The following is a 23,035-nucleotide window of genomic DNA, read 5'->3' as shown; positions in this document are numbered from 1 at the left end:
AAAGCATTCGACAAAATCCAACACCCATTTTTGATAAAAACTCTCAGAAAGGTGGGAATAGAAGGATCATACCTCAACATAATAAAAGCCATATATGACAGGCCCACAGCCAACATCATACTCAATGGACAAAAACTAACACCATTTCCCCTAAGAACAGGAACAAGACAGGGATGCCCACTCTCACCACTCCTGTTCAACATAGTACTGGAAGTATTAGCCATTGCAATTAGGCAAGAAGAAGAAATAAAAGGCATCCAAATTGGAAAAGAGGAAGTAAAACTGTCCTTATTTGCAGATGACATGATATTATACATACAAAACCCTAGAGACTCCATCAAAAAGCTACTAGACTTAATACATGAATTTGGCAATGTAGCAGGATACAAAATTAACCCCAAGAAATCTGAGGCATTTCTATACACCAATAGTGAACTTTCAGAAAGGGAGATCAGAAAAACAATCCCATTTACCATCGCACCAAAAAAATTAAGATACCTAGGAATAAACTTAACTAAAGAGGTTAAAGACCTCTACTCAGAAAACTACAGGACGTTGAAAAAAGAGATAGAGGAAGACATAAACAGATGGAAGAACATACCATGTTCTTGGATTGGTAGAATCAACATCATTAAAATGTCCATACTTCCCAAAGCAATCTATACATTCAACGCACTTCCCATTAAAATACCAATGGCCTTCTTCAAAGATCTAGAACGAACTCTCCAAAAATTCATCTGGAATAAAAAAAGACCCCGAATAGCTGCAACGATCCTGAGAAAGAACAAAGTAGGTGGGATCTCAATGCCAGATATCAAGCTGTATTACAAAGCCACTGTTCTCAAAACTGCCTGGTACTGGCACAAGAACAGACATATAGATCAGTGGAATAGAATAGAGAGTCCAGAAATTAGCCCGAACCAATATGCTCAATTAATTTTTGACAAAGGAGGCATGAACATACAATGGAGCCAAGATAGTCTCTTCAATAAATGGTGTTAGGAAAATTGGACAGACATATGCAAGAAAATGAAACTAGACCACCAACTTACACCATACACAAGAATAAACTCAAAATGGATAAAGGACTTAAATGTACGACAGGAAACCATAAAAATTCTAGAAGAATACAAAGGCAACAAAATCTCAGACATATGCCAAAACAATTTCTTCACTGATACAGCTCCTAGGGCAGTTGAAACTAAAGAGAAAATGAACAAATGGGACTACATCAAAATAAAAAGCTTCTGCACAGCAAAAGAAACCATCAACAAAACAACAAGAAAACCCACCTCGTGGGAAAACATATTTGCCAACGTCATATCTGATAAGGGCTTAATCTCCAAAATTTATAAGGAACTCATACAACTTAACAAAAAGAAGATAAACAATCCAATCAAAAAATGGGCAAAGGATCTAAATAGACACCTTTCAAAAGAGGACATTCAGAAAGCCAAGAGACATATGAAAACATGCTCAAAGTCACTAATCATCCAAGAGATGCAAATCAAAACAACAATGAGGTACCATCTCACACCTGTCAGAATGGCCATCATCAACAAATCAACAAACGACAAGTGCTGGAGAGAATGTGGAGAAAAAGGAACACTTGTGCACTGCTGGTGGGAATGCAGACTGGTGCAGCCACTATGGAAGGCAGTATGGAGGTTCCTCAAAAAATTGGAAATGGAACTCCCATTTGACCCTGTGATCCCACTTCTAGGAATATATCCCAAGAAACCAGAAACACCAATCAGAAAGGATATATGCACCCAGATGTTCATAGCAGCACAATTCACCATAGCTAAGATCTGGAAACAGCCTAAGTGCCCATCAGTAGATGAATGGATTAGAAAACTGTGGTACATCTACACGATGGAATACTATGCTGCTGTTAAAAAGAAGGAACTCCTACCATTTGCAACATCATGGATGGAACTGGAGAGCATTATGCTAAGTGAAACAAGCCAGTCAATGAAGGAAAAATACCACATGATCTCACTCATTCATGGATAATAAAGACCATTACAAACTTTTGAACAATAATAGATACAGAGGCAGAGCTGCCTCAAACTGATTGTCAAACTGCAGTGGGAAGGCCAGAGAGAGTTGGGGGGCAGGAGGGAGGGGAGTAAGAGATCAACCGAAGGACTTGTATGCACCCATATAACCATAACTAATGGACATAAGACACTGGGGGGTAAGGGGGGGTAGGGGTTTGTCAAGGGTGGGGGGGAAAAAAGGACACTTATGTAATACCCTTTGTAATACTTTCAGCGAAAAAAAATAAAATAAAATAAAAAAAATAAATAAGATAAAAAAAAAAAAAAAAAAGAGGAAGGGAAGGGACACTGTTGGAGGGAGGGGCCTAGAGGAAGTGAGATGGAAAGGTAGCAGGCGGTTGTCAGAGACGGAAGGACATGCTTGAAATTGAGACTTGGGTGGAAGTACAGAGATTGGTAATGACAAAGTTTACTGGATGCATGGTTGGGAAGACTTAGAGGTTAAACTGATTTAAAGAGGATGGGGAAGATCAGGAAATGATGGCAGTGTATACCAAAGAGGAATTGTAAGTGAATTAACTCTTCTTCTTTATCTGTTCTTGCATTCCCCAAATATTCCACAATGAGCATCTTTTACTATGTAAGCAGAAAAAAGGTATTAAGTAAAATCAAAGATATTACTCAAAGGTTAAAAGGAAAAAAACAAACACCTCTTTATTGGTAAGTCAATTACTACTATTTACAAGTATCCAGTCCACAAAATTTATAAAGTTATTCCAGTTCTAGAATTGTACCTGTATTTCCAAGCATCTTGCATAGAATCATTTAAAATGAGACCAAATAAGAGATGTGAGTTTCACAGTGCATGCGCTTTGCTTCAGGCAATACCTGTTTTAAAAAATGCACACATATTAAAATTTATATTTGTGCCTGCATTGAGAAACCCTGAAATGCCCTAGCCAGTTTGGCTTAGTGGATAGAGCGTCGGCCTGCAGTCTGAAGGGTCTCAGGTTCGATTCCAGCCAAGGGCATATGCCCAGGTTGCAGGCTCAATCCCCAGTAGGGAATGTGCAAGAGGCAGCCAATCAATGATTCTCTCTCATCATTAATGTTTCTATCTCTCTCTCCCTCTCCCTTCATCTCTGAAATCAATAAAGATTTAAAAAAAAAAAAAAAGAAACCTTGAAATTATTTATGGGATGAGGAGGTAAGGATTGGGCATACGGCAAACAGAAATGGGAGCGAGACTTTACTTGGGTACCTTTTTATATTTTATTACCTTTGAACAATACAAAGATATTATCTGTTCTAAAATAAATTTAAAAGTTAAGAATTAATACAATTGTAAATTTTTAATAGAAAAACTCTTAAAAATCACATATGCAAATTTATGTTAAGAAATGGTTGTTTATATTGACAAATGAATCTTTTTTTAAACAGGGGATTTCCCCTAGTACTTTTCACCGAGGGTTCCACTTTCAAAAATGTGGTTCCTGTTCTAAAATACAAATCTGTCCCTACATTCTTAACACAACCTTAGAAGAAAACTGCAGACTTTTGACAAGACCGATACCGCACCAGAAAAGTTAAATAACTTATTGCTTACAGTATATACCTCCTCAGAGGATAATTATACTTGGTTGGTGTGGCTCCAGAGTTTAGAATGAGAACCAGTGGTTTTAAGTCCATTCTAAGGAGGTAGATTCAAGTTCAACAGAGAAAAGAACAATGACAGGTGTCCTGCCATGAAAAACCAGGTGGCAGGATTGCAGAGTAGTAGATACACAGGATTGCAAACCCTTCACTAACAGCTGTGAGAATTCAACAAGTCACTCAACACTCGGAAGGCCGGACCACAGGGTTTCTAGAGTTTTTTAAGCTCCCAAATCCATGACTCTGCATCTGATGCGAGTCCCCGCTGCTGGAAGAGTGAGAGGTGAAGGAGGATTGGCAACCCTGTCATGGGTGAGAGGATGGATTGGAGCAGGTTTCAAATAGATTAACCACGGGCACCAGACAATAAATCTGAGGGCCTCCTGCCAAGGACCCTCATCCATGCTACATTAAAAAGTTCAATGGATGGGCACACAATGCAGTATACAGATCATGTATCATAGACATGTTCACCTGAAACCTGTATAATCTTATTAACCAATGTCACCCCAATTAATTTAATTTTTTTAAAAAGTTCAACACTTCTGAAAACATCAGGATGTGAGCACAGAGTCTGTGTAGCAGAACTCAAGTGCATATAAAGTGGTCATACAGAAGAGCCAGGATGCACTTCTATTATCGTTTCTTCATTAGCACCAAAAAGGAATGACACCATTTAAAATGATGGTGGAGGACTCAAAGACCCTGAGAAGAAAGCCACAAACACCTGTGGACCCAAGAATTCCAGGCTGAGAACAGTTTGATTAAATCACTCAGATAGCATCTGACCTGGAAGACTGTAAGGTAGATGTGGCACAAAAGTCATCTCTAAAATGAGCTAAGCTTCTAATTTGATTGGCCTCAGTGGAGACTTGATCATTGATCAAGGGCTGTTATTCACCAGCATTTACCACTGGATTGTACTGGTCAGTGTCTATTCTGATTGGCCAGTACCCACAGTGCACCAGTTGCTTATATATTTCAATTACCTGAGCATTGGCCGGGAGATAATGTATGACTAAGGAGGGATCCCCTAGATATCATACCTGCCCATCACCACGGTAAGTCCCTGAAGTAGCCCCACAGGTAAACCCCAAATGTATCCAATGAGGGAGACTTCATAAGCAGTGTTTTGTCTATCTGGACGCACAGCCAGGAGCTGGCCTTGTTGCTGTGGGGACATTGTGAGCCAGTGAGGGAAGAGCCAGCTTTTCACTCAGAGGATGGCAGTAGGTATTGCTAGTGTTGATTTGCAGCTACAAGTAGCTGGAATTAGATGCAAAGGAACTCAGATTCTGCTATTTTCATTTGCATTACTACCAAAGACTCTGCATCTAAAGGCCTTATATGCACAGCAGCACAATTACATTTTATATATATATATATAGTGTGTGTATATATATGTATATATATATATATATATATATATATATATATATGACATATAGGTGTCTCTATTTAGCTATCTATATAGTTAAATAGATAACTAAATAGATAGCCATTAAATCTAAGAATATATACAGGATGGGGCAAAAGGTTTACAACCTACTTTTACTCCACCCTGTATGTATGCATATATACATATTCCTTAATCCTCCCAACAGATAATATTTTCTTTACTTTATAGATAAGGCTCAAAAAACTAGCTTGAGTTAGTGTCAGAGCAAGGGCGTCCCAGGGCATCACAAACCCAAAGTTTCTATCCCCAACTCTCTGCTCTGCTCTGCGCCACACCATGCTTCCCTTGTAGAGGAGGACTGGTAAGTGGCCAACAGCTGTGCATATGCAACTGAACAAAGACTGTAACCACCAGCTGTTCCTCTGACGTGTATGAACCACAGTTTTAGAAGACCATCCTGACATATGGGTTCCTTTGCCAAGCTACATTCAAATCCACGTGATTACTAGCTACATTAACAAGGTTCTCATGACCATTTCTCCTAGAAAGTTCACCATAAATGAATTTGACTACAAAATCAGACAGCATTGAGAATGTTCTTCATTCCCCCGCGTCTTTCATGAGCCTCTGCATATCCAAGGGGCCATTCATAAAGCCCCGCTACGCCCCACGACTGCTCAGCTCACTTCCATGGGAAATGAATCACGTAAACAATAGCCGGCTGGAAGGCTGCAGCACGTTGCCCTGCCCCCTGGGACCACAGCTTCCTCATCTATAAACAAAGGTCTTAACCGCAGCACTTTCCATCTCCCTCTTTCCAAGAATTAAAAAAGAGAAATTCCTCTTGAAATTGAAAACAGAGTTCACATACATAAAAATGTTCAAAACCTTAATTTTAGAAGCATCAAGGCTTCCATACAGAGCCACCTATCCACAGGCGTAGCCCTCCACAGGCAGACACCTCTCTGGCCAAGAAGGGGCAACAGTCCCTGTGAACAGCGTGGGTCCCCCAAGCTGCTCCTCTCCACTTCCTTTGGCTGGAAGAGCCAAGCATGTTAGTGCAGCTGCCAACCCTGAGGGACACCCCCCCCCCACCCCCCAGCCAGGAGACACACACTATACCACAGAGTCCCAACTCAGGCCTCCCCGGAAGTCAGCACCATGCATCATGTGTTCAAGTGGCAGAGGCAGTAAGTCCTTTGCTTTCCTCGGTCTGTGTTGAGTGTTCTGCCACCAGCCTCTGCAAGGTTCTGACCAACAGGGAAGTAGCATCAGGTTGTAAAATTTCTGCTCCCGGAGGAGCTGAGCGTGTGTCTTGTGTACACTCAGCTGTCATTTCCTAGAGCCAGCCCAGTTCCTGCAGCAACACCTTCCTGAACACGGAAGCAGGAGGTGGGCGTGGCTGTAAACCAAAGGTTCCCCTCAGGAGGTGTGCAGAAGGAAAGCTTTGGGAAGGCAAGAGCAGAGGGAGGGTTGGAAACCATGATCTTGTGATCTCATCATTGGTCAATGTCCAAAGCAGGGCCTTGGGGAGGGGACACAGGAGTGGTCCCTTATAACAAGGAGTGGTCAAGGAGAGGGGAAATCTAAGGACATTGGTTCCTAGAGCGAAAGGGAACCTTAAAATGTCCCTCGTTCCACCTTTTCCTTCACAGCTACACCAAAGCCAATTGCTTTTTTCTCAGGGTGCAGAGCAATAGAGCCCAAGGCATCAATAATTAAAAAGAAAAAAGGTTTGTATCATTTAGATTTGTTAAAAGGTGGGGGGGGGGGGGGCGCACAGAATTTACTGTGTCAGAAAGTAGAACATTTCTTATTGCTAGAATGACAGACGAAGGCCAGTTCACCATCTGTTACTGATTCCTATGCTGGGTGGGAAGTTGGAAGAGAAGTTTCCTTTCAAGTCTAAGAGTCAGTGAAAACTCTCCCTGGAGGTTCCTGCAGGGGCACAGGGAATATGACTTTTTTACGTAGTGTGTACTGAGGTTGAGGGATCTGTTTCTTTGTTCCACCTCGTTGACTGACATCATTATTGACAACAGTGAGAATGGATAAGATATCTTCATGTCTGCAGGCAGAGAAGAAAACATATTTTCAGTGAGGAAACAGAAATCATGTACCAGGTCTTAGAAATAAGACCATAAAAAAACAAAAAAGAAATAAGACCATAAATCATGTGACTCCTTCCTAGCCCAACAGATCCAGATTCTAACTGGAATCCTGCCAACTATAAAGAAATATTTCTGGCCCTAGCTTGTTTGGCTCAGTGGGTAGAGTGTCAGCCTGTGTATCAAAGGGTCCAGGGTTCGATTCCATTCAAGGGCACAAATTTTGGTTGCAGGCTCCTCCCCAGCCTACGCCCTGGTCAGTGCTCATGCAAGAGACAACCACATGATGCGTTTCTCTCACATCGATGTTTCTCTCTGTCTTTCCCTCTCTCTTCCACTCTTCCTAAAAATCAATGGAAAAGTGTTCTCGAGTGAGGATTAACAAAACAAAAAAAGAAAAGAAATACCTCTGAAATTTAAAAAAAAATTCTAAATTACATAAAATTTTCAATTCTACATTCAGTGTTTAAGGACATTATAATAATTACAGCTTGCATTTTAATGTACTTAGTCCACAAAGGAATTTTACATATAATTATTTTTCTGTGTTCTTCCTTCAAGCTGATAGCTAGCTAGATAAATAGATGGATGGATCATAGAAAGATGGAAAGAATAGATAGGCAGGTGATAGAGGTGGAGAAAGAGAGCCCTCTATTAATAATGTCCTCTCTATTCTTGGTTTGGAGAGGGATACAGAGATGAATGTGATACAATTCTTGGTCTGAAACACTTAAAATGTAGACATAAAACATGTACCAAGGATTGCATACACACCAAATTCATAATACAAGGCAGAATGTGATCAATGCCATCTGAAAAGAAGGTCAAAGTTCTGTTGAAAGTTTGAAGGAGAAAGACAGAACTCCTGGCTGGGAGAAGAGAAGGCTCCATAGAGGAGAGAGCATGTGAGCCTGGGCTTGCAGGATGTGCAGCATTTACTAGCATGAATGTTCCAGGGGCGGGCAATACACATCATCGGAAGCAACACATAGGCTCTTCAGACAGACTCAAGTTTGAATCATAGCTCTGTCACTCACGGATCATGTAGTCTTAAGGTTACTTACTTTCCTATGCTCTAAAATGAAGACCATTATAGTACTCATTTTAGGGATTGCCGTGGGAATTAAATAAGGTAATTTATATAAAGCACTTAGAACACCGGCTGCAATATTCCACTGACCATCATTGTTAGTATGATTAATATTAGATTTTCTGGTCTTCAATAGGGCAAAAACTTCAAAACAACCAAAACACCTGAATGTTGGAATTCAGTTCTTTATATAAAGTCCCTTGTAAAATCAAAACAGAATAAAAACAAACCAAAAAGAAGGAGGAGGCAAATTTTTTTTAAAAGGAAAAAGGAGCCCAGTCTGCGTGGTTCGGTGGTGGAGCGTTGGCCTGTGGATTGGGAGGTCACGGTTCGACTCCCAGTCAGGGCACATGCCCGGGTTGAGGGCTCAGTCCCCAGTGTGGGGCGTGCAGAGGACAGCCAATCGGTGATTCTCTCTCATCATTAATATTTCTCTCTCTCTTCCTCTCTGAAATAAATAAAAATGTTTTTGTTGTTTTTTTAAAAAAGGAACAGAAAACAAGGGCAGAGGACTTATTGTTTCTCCTCGGCTTTCTCCCGGGTCTCCTCCACCGACAGAGCTTCTGGCTTTCCGGCCACTTTCTCGGCACTATTGTTCCTGCCCAGTCCTCCTCCCTTTCCTCTCTGCCCTGCGTTCTTCAAGCTTTGTCTTGGCTTCCGTGCAGGTTCAGCATCGAGGAAGCGGATGGCGTGGGGCGTGGGGCGCTCATCCGCAAGTGGCCTGGGTGTTCTGTGCCCGGCGCGGTCCCTGCCTGCGCCGGTTCTGGTTCTGGTTCGGCCTCATCGCTGGGGGAGAGAGGGTGGGCACGTGTCTTCAAGGTCCGGTCCCTCCGTGTGAGGAGGCGGATGTTCCTTCTGCTTCGGGAGCTGGGCGTCGCCGGGCCTCCTTCCTTCCATGCTCGGCGCCTGGGAGATGGTTCTCAGAAGCGACTCGAAACAGCTTTGGCCGCATTTTGAAGAGTTCGTCTTCATCTTCCTTCGTCCTGGGCTTTCATTTCTTGTTCAGGAAGGGAAACCACGGGCTCAAACTGGGGCTCATGGTTGGATTCGGCTGCCTCCTCGGTGCACGAATCATGGTCCTCATGAATGTCCTTGGCGGCTGGTGTGGTAGTCGCTGGCTCCGCCGCCCCCCCCCCCCCACCCGCCCTGTGCGCACCTCTCAGCCCCCCTCCTACCCCCCACCTCCCTGCCCCACGAACCCTGGAGAAGAGGTTTTTGTCTCTGATTTACAGCCATCTCCCTAGACCAGTGATGGCGAAACTTTTGAGCTCGGCATGTCAACATTTTGAAAAACCCTAACTTAACTCTGGTGCTGTGTCACATATAGAAAATTTTTGATATTTGCAACCATAGTAAAACAAAGATGTATATTTTTGATATTTATTTTATATATTTAAATGCCATTTAACAAAGAAAAATCAACCAAAAAAATGAGTTCGCGTGTCACCTTTGACACGTGTGTCAGAGGTTCGCCATCACTGCCCTCGCCCCTAGCTCAGTCCGCTCTAGCAGGCACGTAGCATCCCTTGATAAAATACTGCCTCATCTCTGAAGCCATAGGACTTCAGTCTCTGATGGCTATGGTGGGGATGGAGAGGTTGGCAAAAAAAGAGAGAAAAGCTTAGGTCACTCGAGGATTCCCTATCTTTAAATTTCCAGAACATTGTGGCCATTTCCAGAGATGGCACTCGGGAGTAGGAGCACCCGGAGCGGGCTGAGCAGATGAATTCAGGATGTTCATATGGGATGTGAGATCTGAGGGCAACGCAAAGGTAGGGCGTCTGGCAGGTTGTGAAAATGTATAAGAATGACCTTCAGAATGAGGTTGACTTGGTCACTCATTCATTGGTGCAGCAAATAGTTACCAAGCTCAACAATATGTCAGATACTATGCCAGGCGCTGAGGACATAAAATTGGATGAAGCTAAACTTCAGAGATGGCAGAACTCAGAGATGGCAATTTGGGAGACATTTCTATGGAGATGCCAGTGGCCTCCGGGGATAGCAAAAACTACCCAGAGAGGAGAGAGAGAGAGAGAGAGAGAGAGAGAGAGAGAGAAAAGGGCAGAACCTTGGTGAAGGCTCATTTCCAGGAAACCAGGTAAGGAGCATGTGGCAGAGACAGAAGGACAGTTGTCAGAGCAAAGGCAGGAGACCAAGCATATGGCCCAAAGGCAGCACATAGGCACTCACTAAATATGCATGACTGATAAGTTAATAAAGGAAAGAACACATTAAAGGCCCCCATGCTTTTATATATGCTACGTCCTCTGCTCAACATGTCTTTCACCGCAGTTAGAAGTTTCCCCTGGTCCTCCAAATCTGGGTGAGGTGCCAGTTCTATGTGTGCCCATAACACCTGTGCTTTACAGTATATATATCTATCACAGGGGCATGCTCTTCCCCATCTACGTGTCAGTCCCTCTAGTTGTGAGCAGCTTGAGGGCCAGGACTGTGTCTTTTTTTAATTCCATATCTTCCTTTCCAGTTATATGTTGGTGCTCAATACAGGTTTATTGGATGGATGGATGGATGGATGGATGGATAGATGGATGGATGGATGGATGGACGGATGGACGGGTAGGTGAATAGATGGATGGATAAACAGGTAGGTGGACAGAACAATGTGAAACTCTTACCTTGGGACCAATTTCTTCAAATAGTTATACAGAGATTGAATATACCAGCTCCCTTCTGTCTTGTGACGGAAAGATACGTAGCCGGGGACAGTGGCCAGGCCAAGAAGGAAATCTGCTTCTGCAGGAATACTGTTCTTAGGGGGAGAATTTCCTGACTCGGGATTTACAGCATCTGCTTCAATGGATACAGAAGATTGTATCTCTCCTCCTTGACAGGCCTGAATGAAAAAGAGTTTGGGCTTGTTAGCCAGACCAGGGCACTGCTGGGCCGTAAAGTGAGACATGATCTCCTGGATGGGAATGAGGGCCTCGTCTGAAGAGTAGACACTTGCAAGTTGCCCGTGGGTCAGAACACAGAACACAAAGCAGTCTCCGTTGGCATGGTCTGGATGACTCTTATATTCTTGCAGAACTTCGTCCAGGCGTTCTTTAGTTACATCAACCCGCATATCTACATTGAATCCAAGCCACTGAAACACACGCTTCAGACACTCTGTTAAAAAAAAAAAGTGGGGGGAATGAATGATGACATAAAACAGAGCAAAATGAAATAAAAGGGGTCAAACAATGCTAATAGTTATACAAATTGCACAGCAAATATCCTGAAACTTTGGATTATGTTTTACTTTCATAACAATAAAATTTTATAATTAACCTGCCTTTTTATAGCACCCACAGTGCTATCACAATGGCCCTGCGAGTGAGCAGAGGCCAGAGTCCATTCTCCTTCACGGGTGAGGAGTTGAGGTTCTGTGACTCTCCCGTGGTCACAAATCCCAGTTAGTGGTGGAGCCAGAGCTCAAACACAGGTTTTCTCAAACTGACCCAGCATGCTCGCCCCCACATCACGGAATCATATGTGGTCAGGGGCCCTTTTCACTCTGTAAGCAGATTGCTGACACCCCAGGTGCTATGGTCTAAAAGTTTGTGTCTCCCCAAAATTCACATGTTGAAATCCTAACCCTCAAGGTATGGGTATTAGAAAGTGGGGCCTTTGAGAGGTGCTTAGGCCATGAGGGTTGAGCCCATAAAGAAACCCCAAGTGAGGTTACAGTGAGAAGATAGCCATGTAGGAAGCAGACTCTCACCAGACAGTGAAACCCCATAGCCTTGATCTTAGACGTCCCAGCCTTCAGAACCATGCAAAATATAGATTGGTTGGTTATAAGCCACCCATTCTCGTTTGTTTGATACGGCAGCCTGGATAGACTAAAACACTAGGGGTGTATAGAAGGCTTCAAAACATTTGTAATATCATCCTTACATTAAATGGAAGATTAAAAATTACGGAAAGAAAATATGAAAATGAAAAATGATTTTAAGATCCCCAGCTTCCATTTGATACACTATTACAGCCTTTCTTACCAGCGTCTTTATCAGTCCCTTGTCTTCTTGACAGTGAGGTAAAGTTCTGGTTGTTGATAACAACACAGTAGCCTCTATGTTTACGATCCATCCTGTACACAGTTTCCTCCTTGAAAGAAGAAGAGATGGAACCACTTATTAGAGAATCTTCACTTTAAGAGTTTAATGTTTCTAACCAACCACTCCATCTATCGGTACAAAAGGCAGAGAATTCTCAAGATCCTGCGCCTGGTCTGGAATTAATCAATGGCCAGGCCCTGACTAAAATTCAGACTTCACCTGGTTTAATTGCAAAATGTCAATTCTCAGTGTCAAATAATAGAGTATGTTTTTTAACTTTGGAAAACCCAGGGTTTATGCAAAAGCATCTTCCTTTATGGATTAGCAAAGTGAAGAAAGCATAGGTAAGGACCTAACAAGACAACAAAAATATCACCTGATAATTTTTTTCAGATGGTAGGATTCAGTGATCTGTTTCCTCCAAAACCAGAGAAATCTCTTTGGTAGCAATCACAGTGGAGATTTTAAAATCATTTCCGAAGGCTATCACAAACAGCCTACGATTATAAATGATCTGAATTGGCTTCAGCGGGGCCTCTGTGTGGCTAAAATGATCTCCTGAAAACATGGTACAGCTTGAATCCAAACGGAAAAGAAGTGGCATCAGTCGATAAAAAAGAAATTCCCTTTCTGGAAATAATTTTAAAAGTATGTGTGACTGAACGGGCAATAGCGTCCCTTCCATAGCAAGTGTCAGCACACTTCTGAAGGTTAGAAAGAAAGGTGGGAAGGACAGAGATGATCACAGAAAGAGGAAGAAGAACCAAGACAGACACAAAGAACTCTGAGCCCTCAAAGCCACTAAGGGTGAGACCCCAGTTGGAAACACCCCCAAAGAAACTGTCCAGACCTTTGTGCTGGTTCCAGAAGTTAGACTGTAAGCAGATGGTCCCAACATCTCCCTAGAGACCAGGGTTACTTGGTCACCGAGAAAGAGAAATACTTATTTTCTTCAAATATTATCTCCTCACTTAGATATCCTTACACAAAGTGGGTTGAGAGTCAACACCACATAAATCAGATCAAATGTTTCTGTTAGAAAGCTTGTTTGGGTAGAGTCACTGAGCAGATACGAAGGAGAAGAAAGGGGGAGACGGGAAGAGATTAACCATATGTGCACAACCAATGGACACAGACAATAGTGTGGAGAAGACCTGCAGTGGGGCAGGGGCTGGGAGGAAGGGGGTAAAGGGTGAGAAATGGGGGACATCTATAATACTGTCAACAATAAAATAAAATAAACATAAATAAAATCAATTTTAAAAATTAAAAAAAAAAAAGGCTCAGAGACTCAATCTGGGAAAGACAAAAATCAGTCCATAGCCCTGGGATTACTTAGTCAGGCTTTTGGCATTGGCTGAGGATTGCAGTGCTTTGAAGGGTTTCTGCAGACTCCATGGTTCTTCTGAATAAGGATCCATCATAAAGAGGAAGCCAAGGATGAGTTGTCACAGGACAGTAACAAGAAAATGTCTCTTGAAACTTTTCTTCGCCCACCAGCGAGACTTCAGTAGAAGCTGGCGAGCTCCGCCCTAGCCTCTGAGTCAGTTATTAACTACGGTTAAGATGAAGGGTCTGTCCTGGGTGCTCACCGCAGGTTGAGCAAGTCTAGTACCCACCAGACCAGAAAACGCACTGAAAAGGACCCAAGCTGCTGTCATACAAAGAGGTGCACCTGCACGTTCCTCCTCACCTTGGAGAAGGTGAGGTCCCAGGGAGCCATGTTTTAACTGTGAAACCGCCGAATTGCAAAACTGAAAGAAACTTGTTTACTTTTCAAAGAAGTGAAGCCATTGCCTGAGCTCCTGCAGCTACACAGTGAAGCCAGGTGTTTGGAGCGCAAGCTCTGGGGTCAGACTGCCAAACTCCGGCTCCATTCCTTTCTAGCCGCATGGCCGTCAGCAAAGTACTTGACCTCTTGGGTCTCGGTTTCCTCATCATTCGGTGATAATGTGATTGAAGAATTAAATGAGATAAGCCCTAGAAAGCTCTTAGAACAGTGCCTGGCACATGACACGTACTCAATAATGGGTAATTCTCACCAACACCATATCACATAACCTCCCAGTTAAGATTCCTAGGGAAGTGGAGCATGTGGAACCAATAACCAGTTTGCTCCAATGGCAGAGTCTGAAATATTTCCCCGAGGTTATGGTTTCTGGGCAAGGATTCAAGGAAATAAACACACCATTGCTGAGCCCCTCCCTCTGGCCTCTCTTCCTCTGCAGGCAGCACCATAGCAGACATCCTCAGACTCAACATTCCACTCTGTCACTGCTAGCCTGGCGCCTCAGGGCCACCAGGGGTTCCCTCCCTCCTCACAGAGGGTGTCCGAATTCTGAAGGAAGATGTTATGTCAGGCTTTCCAAGTGGAAACCACCTCTTCATCCTCCCAAAGAAACCACCTCTTCATCCTCCCTGGTATAATCCATGCATTCATTGGTTTGCTCTGAATTGAGATAAGAAATGAATTCTCCACTAATTTGTAAACCTTCTCCCAAGTCACAATGAATAACTTGGTATATGAAAATATATCTCTTTCTGCCATCCTGATCCAAGTTATAAAAAGTGCATTGGGAACATCTACCATTACTCCTTGTGGGCTCATCTTGCCAAGTCCCCTCATGTTGAGGAAAGAGGAAGTGCAGGAAATTCACAGAGTTAGGAGGAGAGTTGAAAATCTAGACTTGCTGGGTTGGCAAACACATTGAGGGGGTGTGCCCTGAGAAGGTACGGAAGCTCCCTGCCACTCCCACTTCTCATCTCTTGCCCTATGGATCTCTTCCATATGGATGTTCTTGAGTTGTATCCCTTACAATGAACCTGAAATGTAAATGTTAACAAAAAGTGACGTGATGCAGAAAAGGACAGATGCTTAATCTCCAGCCATAGAAAAGGCCCCAGCAAGTGACAAGAAGAGAATCAACTCCCTTCTTCCAAAGGGGAAGGTCCACAAAGACACAGGGGCGAGAATTTTCAGAGCAAGGGAGTCTGAGTGAGTCAGTGTGTGGGCCCTTCATGCACAATGCCTGGGACTCCGGAGCCCTTCGTCTCACTCAGCCACTAGTTTTCACAGCTGGAAGTGATGGGGACTTGTCTTCCCAGCACTGGAACCCTGGCCTGGGGGCCCTGGTGTTGGGCTGGGACCCCCTGTATTTTCAGAGGGGACCTCCACAGTTGAGATATTCCTCCCGATTTTTAAGTGCCACACGTGGGAGTGGGACCAGGCTGTTCCATGTCTCCACCCTTCCTACCAGTCTCAACGTGGCTCCCTCTATATATCCTTAGTTACAGGACTTCAGTTCAGCTAATTTCAGGCATTCTGAATGATGGTTGCTCTGTAACTTAGTTGTAATTTTGATGTGGTTGTGGGAGGTTCTGAATACCATGTTTACTTACACCATCATCTTGACTGGAACTCTATGGAAAAAAATTTTAAATAAAAAATAAAACTTTCACAAACAACCCAGTTTAAAAACAACCCATTTATCCAAAGAAGATATACAAATGGCCAACAAGCACACAAAAGGATGCCCAACATCACTAATCATGAGCAAAGCAATGAAAATCAAAACTACAATGAGATGCCACCTCACACCCATTTGGATGGCTGCTATCAAAAACCGGGAAAATGCCCTAACCGGTTTGGCTCAGTGGATAGAGCATTGGCCTGTGGACTGAAAGGTCCCAAGTTCAATTCCGGCTAAGGGCATCTACCTTGGTTGCAGGCACATCCCCAGTAGGAGGTGTGTAGGAAGCAGCTGATCGGTCTTTCTCTTTCACCGATGTTTCTAACTCTCTATCCCTCTCCCATCCTCTCTGTGAAAAATCAATAAATATATTTTTTTAAAAAACGGGAAAATAAGTGCTGGCGAAGACGTGGGGAAGCTGGATCCTTTGTGTATGATTGGTAGAAAGGATGCCGCTGCTGTGGAACACAGTATGGTGGTTCCTCAAAAGATGAATACAGAATGACCCTAAGATCCAGCAATTCCACTTCTGGGTAAACACCCAAAAGGACTGAAAGCAGGATCTAGAGGAGATATTTGTACTACGATCATAGCAGCATCAGTCACAGTAGCCAAAAGGTGGAAGCAACCCAAGTAGCCATCAGTGGATGCACGGATAAACGAAATGTGGGCTCTCCACCCAATGGAAGATTATTCAACCTTTAAAAGGAAGAAAATTCTGACATGGATGAACATTGAGGACATTATACATGAAACGAAATGAGTCAATCACAAAAAGGCAAATATTGTATGACTCCGTTTACTAGTATATGAGGTACCTAGAGTAGTCAAGGTCATAGAGACGGAAAGTAGAATGGTGTTTGCCAAGAGCTGGTGGGAGTGGGAAATGAGAAGCTATTGTTTAGTGCAGGGGTGGGCAAACTTTTTGACTCGAGGGCCACAATGGGTTCTTAAACTGGACCAGAGGGCCGGAACAAAAGCATGGATGGAGTGTTTGTGTGAACTAATATAAATTCAAAGTAAACATCATTACATAAAAGGGTACGGTCTTTTTTTTTTTTTAGTTTTATTCATTTCAAACAGGCCGGATCCGGCCCGCGGGCCGTAGTTTGCCCACGGCTGGTTTAGTGGCTACAAAGTTTAAATTTTACAAAATAAAAAGAGTTCGAGAAGGAGATTGGTTACACAACCATGTGAATGTACTTAACAGTACTGAACTATACATTTAAAAAATGGTTAAGATGATATGCCTGGCCACTGTGGCTCAGTGGTTGAGCATTGATCCACAAACTGAGAGATCACAGTTTGATTCCGGTCAGGGCACATGCCCTGTGTGCAGGCTTGATTCCCAGTGGGGGGTGTGCTAGAAGCAGCCAATCGGTGATTCTCTCTCATCATTGATGTCTCTGTCCCTCTCTTCCCACTCCCTTTCTCTCTGAAATCAATAAAAAGATACTTTTTAAAAATGGATAAGATGATAAATTTTATGATATTTGTATTTTACCACAATTACAAACAAAAACAAAAATTTCCAAGGCCAAGCTAACTTCCCTGATGCCAACAGAGTTGCAGAGTTTGGCAAAATAGAACTGCCCGAGTCTGCTGGAAAGAAACAAAACCCCGGGAAGAACGTCATGTCTACCAACGGTCTCCCTCACGTCATGAGGAACAGATTGCAGATTCCCCCGTGTTTCGCCCTCTCCCCACCCTCCCGTTGCTTGGCATCACAGAAACTCCATTCTTGTCCTCTGGGGAGGTCTGGCTACCTAATTTGTGGGGCCTAGTGTAAAAGAACAGCTATACATTATTAAGAATTTCAAAACAGTCCTGGCCAGTGTGGCTCAGTTGGATGGAACATTGGCAGTCAACCCATAAATACAGGTTCAATTCCCGGTCAGGGGTATCACATACCTAAGTTGCGGGCTAGATCTGAGGTCCAGGAACATACTGGAGGCAACCCATTTCTCTCTTTCTCACTCTCTCTCTCTCTCTTCCTCTCTCTCTAAAAATCAATGCAAACATATCCTCAGGTGAGGATTAAAAAAAAACACAAAGAATTTCACCTGGCTGGTGTGTCTCAGCGGTTGATTATTGACCCATGAACCAGGAGGTCACGGTTAGATTTCCAGTCAGGACACATGACCAGGTTTCAGGCTCAATTTCCAGTAGGCGACTTGCAGGAAGCAGTGGATGGATGTTTCTCTTTCATCAATGTTTCTCTCTCTCTCTCAATGTTTCCATCTCTCTATCTTTCTCCCTCTCTCTCTAAAATTAAAAATTTTTTTTAACATATTTTAAAAAATAATTTCAAGACAGTGAAAAAAAGCATTAAAAAAGCCTGGGCTGTATGTGACTGCACAGGCTGTGTGCCCATGAGGCCAGCCCTGATTGAACCCCACAGATAAGAACAGATGGCACAGCACAACACAGTAGTGCCCTGCAGTCAGCTCAAGCAGCTACTGAGAGCTAGTGTTAGATTTTTCAAATTCTGCAATACAGTTGATATCCTATTAGTAACTGGAAATCAGTGTCTCTATCTCTCTTTCTTGGAGACTAGGTGTGGAGAGCAGAGCTGGTGGTTAAACATTTACCAACATACCGATGAAGTTTCTGGTAAGGCTTGATGGATTTGATTAATGTCTGAAGCAGAAAGTAGTTCTTTCTCCTTTTGCTCAGCTTCTGCAAAAAAGTAGAAAATATTTGTTTTTTAACGATGTCCGGCTACGTTGCTTTTCAGAGTTTGCCTCATCAGCTGGTCAACAGATCCATTCAGCAAGGCTTCTGTTTTAATAATCTCTGTGTTGAGGAGACTGGAATTGGAAAATCAATGCTGATTGATATATTATTACTAATTTTAAAGACCATGAATCCTCAAATTTTACCCATGTTAGACCTAAAATTCAGGCATATGAACTCCAATAAAGTAATGTTCGATTACAATTGGCCATTGTGAGTACAGCGGGACTTGGTGACCAAATAAACAAAGAAGAGACGTACCAACCAACAGTGACTGCATAGATGCTCATTTTGAGGCCTCGCTCCAAGAAGAACTGAAGATTAAGCATCATCTCTTCAACTACCACTCTTCTCAGACCCATGCGGGCCTCTGCCTCATCTCACCAACAGGCCACTCTCTGAAGACACTTGATCTCTTAACCATGAAGAGCCTTGACAACAAGGTGAGCATGATACCAGTGATTGCCAAAGCAGCTGCTATTTCTAATGCTGAATGACAGGAGTTTAAGATGAAGCTCATGAGGTAAGTGGTCAGCAATGGTGTCAGGTATACCAATTGCCAACAGGTGGTGAAACTATTGCTAAAATCAAGGCTTCAATGAGTGACATTTTCCATTCGCTTTTGAAGGAAGTGTGAACATTGAGGAGTATGAAGGACTCTTGGTGGCTCACTGGGCTCAGATGTTAAAAAAGCAGAGCCTCGCAGCCGTTTCTGCACAGCGGCCTCTTAAGCAAGCTGCACTTTTCGGAGACGTTTCTGCATTGCCTACCGACATTATGTTTCTGCCATCAGGACAAGCCCTTACAAAGGTTTCCTGGAATTCTATTTCAACCAATAGGAAAATTGGGGGCCTATATTTTAAAATGTATTATGAACCTGAAGCTCTAACCTTTCAAGTTTATAGGACTTTTACATTTTTAACATGATTATCTAATTTATAACATGATCCTAAGTTGTTGTATCAAATTTTATATAACACTAGAGGCCTGATGCACAACATTCGTGCAAGAATAGGCCTTCCTTCCCCTGGCTGCCGGCACCGGCTTCCCTCTGGCACTTAGGACCAAGGCTTCCCTCCAGCTGCCGGCAGGCACCTGGGACCCAGGCTTCCCCCGCAGCCCCGGCTGGCTTCGTCTGGAAAGTCATGTGGAAGGATGTCCGGTCTAATTAGCATATTACACTTTTATTATGCCTTATTGTGGTTCATGTATTATTGTGATGAGACAAAATATGTTTAAAAGTAAAAACATCCAAGCATATAAACCTTTTTTGTAGTGATAAGTGCCTTTGAACTTAGGTGTTATCACAGTATTTTCACTAGGATGTATTACATACTTGCTACGTAAAACTCTGTATTCCAGAGAAAAAAATAATAAGATTGAATCATCTTATTAAAAGTATTTCTTTCCCTGGCCAGTGTGGTTCAGTTGGTTGGAACATACACCAAAAGGCAGAGGGTTCGATTCCCTGTCGGGGCACATAACCAGGTTGCAGGTTTGATCCCTGGTTAGGGTGAGTGAGCGATGTTTCTCTCTCACATGGATATTTCTCTCTCTCTCTCCCTCCCTCCATCCCCCCCCTTCCCTTTCTCTCTCCCTCATTTCAGTTTATAAAATATTTCTAAGAAAATAACTATGAACATTTGAATATTAAAGATATGAAATTTTAGGTAATTCACATCTCAAAGGATATTTTAATTCAGTGCCTTAGTAGTATTCTCAGAACAATGAACTTTTTCTTAACAGTCATAGGTATAAAATTTTTTATTTTTTGTACTTGAATATTCTAAACAAGGCTGACATTTACTCTAGACAGAGTAAAAAAAGTTATGTCTCCCTCTCCTTAAGGTAATGATTCACTTCCCTGGTCTAAGGAAATGTCACTACCTAGGAGGCAGCAAATAGACAATCTGACCAGCAGCAGTTCAAGGTAACCAATCAGCAAAATAAATTATTTTACAGAAACCTATAGATTTGTAATGCCATTTGCTTAAAGAGACCTACATATATACTCAGGAAAAAAAAAATTTGAACTTATAATAAATTATTTTTATTTACCATTATATTTTCAGTCCTTGTATTATTCTATTTCATTTCTTATTGTTTTTGTTTTTATTATTTTAATAATTTTGTTAGTTCTTAAAATTTGTTATATACTTTACTAGATTCCATTTCCAAACGCATGGTGCTTACTATGTCAGATAATTGCCAACTAGAGATCACAAAAGCCTTGCCTCAAGCATCAGAGCCAGAACTCAGATTATAATAACAAAAAGAAAAAGAAGGAAAAAGAACAGGAAAGAAAAAAGAAAAGGAAGGAAAGAAAGAAGTAAGGAAGGGGAAAGAAGGGAGAGAGAAAAAAAGAAAATCCTTTTTCTTAGGTCAATGTTTAGTCTTTAATACATTTTTTACTAAACATTTTTAATGTTGACGTTATAGCAGATGTCCCCCTTTCCCGCCCCTTTGCCCACCTCCACCCCTCCTCGGCCCCCTCCCTTGGCCTTCACCACACTATTGTCCATGTCCATGCATACATGTTCTTTAGCTAATCCCTTTGCGCATTATCCAGTCACTCCTAGCCCCCTCCCTCGGGCACCAGCCAGTCTATTCCATGTATCCATTTTGTTCATCAGTTTATTTTGTTCATTAGATTCCACGTATTAGTGAGATCATGTGGTACTTGTCTTTCTCTGACTGGCTTAGGATCATACTCTCCTGGTCCATCCATGCTGCCATAAATGGTAAGATTTCCTCCTTTTTTATAGCCGCGTAGTATTCCATTGTGTAAATGTACCACAGCTTTATAAAGTGGTAATTAAATAAATATAATATGTACATAAAATATATTTTTATGGAACCATTAATAAGAGTGAGCTATGGGAAAATGTCAGATATATTAGGTAAAAATAAAATAAATTATGGAATATGAATAGCATGATCTTACTTAAATATATATTAATCTTCACAAACACACAATTGTCTCTATACAGAAGAAAGGCTGCATGAGAAATCTAATGAAAAAAATGAATTGACCAACAAAATAGGACCCAAAGCATAGAGGCATAGAACAGACTGACATACCTCAATGTGGGGTTTGGGGATAAGAAGAGATAAACCAAAGAACTTATATACTTATATGCATAGCCTATGGACATGGGCAATAGGGTAGTGAAGACCTAGGGGGAAGGGAGGGGCTAGGATATCTGTAATGCTATCAACAATAAAAAAATATATATTTTAAAAATTTAAATCAAATTTAAAAAAGAAGAAAGGCTACAAAAATATACTCCGAAGAGTGGTTATCTCTGGGGTATGGGCTGTCAGTGGAGGAAGGAGAAGAGAGAGACTTTTACCTTCTATACTCTGTATTGTTGTCATTATTTAATTTTAATTGAATTTTATTATAATTTACACATATTTTAATAATAACTTTAAAATTCTAAGTCACACCAAGGCTCAAGAAAACTGAGGAAGATATCCTGGTGGTTCTTAAGCAGAGCTTCTGTCCTAATCAGGTACAAATGGACTTTGTCTTTGGTTCATACTCACTCACCGAGAATTCTAAAATCCACACACCTGCCATTTTTTTTGGTCCTTTAGTCCTTCATTCTAAATGGCAGAATTAAGCCTAAACTCTTAGGACTGTAGAAAGTCCCTATTAAAATGTTAATTGATACCTATAATACGATAATAAATATATATTTGGTCTCTGCTCCCCAAATCCTTAGAATCACTGATGTGTCTTTTTCTTTTAATTGTGGTTTATTGCTTAAAGTCACTGATGTGTTTTTTATATGCCTAGTAGGAGATGACTGGTGATGGGGGCTCCTGGATCGTCCCAGGATGGGGCTGGTTGCAGGAGAACCTACCACGGGATTGGAGGAACTTACCCTCAGACCGCTAGGAGGGAGAGAGGGGTCAGAGGCCGTCAACCGTATGGCCCATGATTTAATCACTCATGACTAGCTGAAGGGAGAGCGCTTCCAGGTTGGTGACCACATGGAGGTGTGGGGAGGGTGAGCTGCCCGGAGAGCCTGGGAGCACCACTATCCGTCCCCCTGCCTCACCCTATGCATCTCTCCCGCTTGGCTGTTTCTTTTCCTAATAACCCGGTCATCTAGCAAGGAATCAGGTTTCCAGAGTCCTGGAGCCATTCTAGCCAATTATTGAACCTGAGGAGGGGGTCATGAGACCCACCGGCTTGTACCCAAATTGGACAGATGCTGTGCGTACTCTGGGGACCCACTACTTCTAATTGGCATCTGAAGTGGGGGGGAGGGGGCAGTCTTGGGGGCCTGAGACCTTCACTAATGGCATTAGGGTCTGTGCCAACTCTGGTTCGTGTCAAAAGTGAGTCAAATGTAGGACACACAGTTGGTGTCCACAGAGAATTGTTGGGTCTGAAAAACCTCACACATCTGGGGTCAGAGGTGTTCCTGGGGTGCTGGTGGGCTAGTAGAAGAAAACACGAGTTTTTCTTTCAACACCCAAGGAGACCACACAGCAGGTAGG

At 42.4% G+C, this 23,035-nt stretch overlaps 1 protein-coding gene and 2 pseudogenes across 2 annotated transcripts in view; 1 reads left to right on the top strand and 2 right to left on the bottom strand.

The window, feature by feature from the left end:
* Window positions 1-2,691: 2,691 nt before the first annotated feature.
* The window catches only part of CASP10 (caspase 10), a 30,755-nt gene continuing 10,411 nt past the window's right edge, over window positions 2,692-23,035 (bottom strand). For both annotated transcript variants that reach the window (XM_070421827.1, XM_070421825.1), the window contains 4 exons: window positions 18,387-18,466; window positions 12,258-12,366; window positions 10,893-11,385; window positions 2,692-7,123 (listed from right to left, as the gene is read on the bottom strand). In XM_070421827.1, the coding sequence (XP_070277928.1) occupies window positions 6,961-7,123; window positions 10,893-11,385; window positions 12,258-12,366; window positions 18,387-18,466 (845 nt within the window). In that variant the 3' untranslated portion in view covers window positions 2,692-6,960. The remainder of the gene's footprint in view (window positions 7,124-10,892; window positions 11,386-12,257; window positions 12,367-18,386; window positions 18,467-23,035) is intronic.
* Window positions 8,399-9,489, bottom strand: LOC139015407 (ran-specific GTPase-activating protein pseudogene; annotated as a pseudogene).
* Window positions 18,501-19,160, top strand: LOC139014842 (septin-10 pseudogene; annotated as a pseudogene).

Source organism: Myotis yumanensis, unplaced genomic scaffold (genome assembly GCF_028538775.1).
Source record: "Myotis yumanensis isolate MYYU_CA2020_CCGP unplaced genomic scaffold, mMyoYum1.0.hap1 SCAF_8, whole genome shotgun sequence".
Taxonomy (NCBI): domain Eukaryota; kingdom Metazoa; phylum Chordata; class Mammalia; order Chiroptera; family Vespertilionidae; genus Myotis; species Myotis yumanensis.
This window is presented reverse-complemented; position numbering and strand designations above follow the sequence as displayed.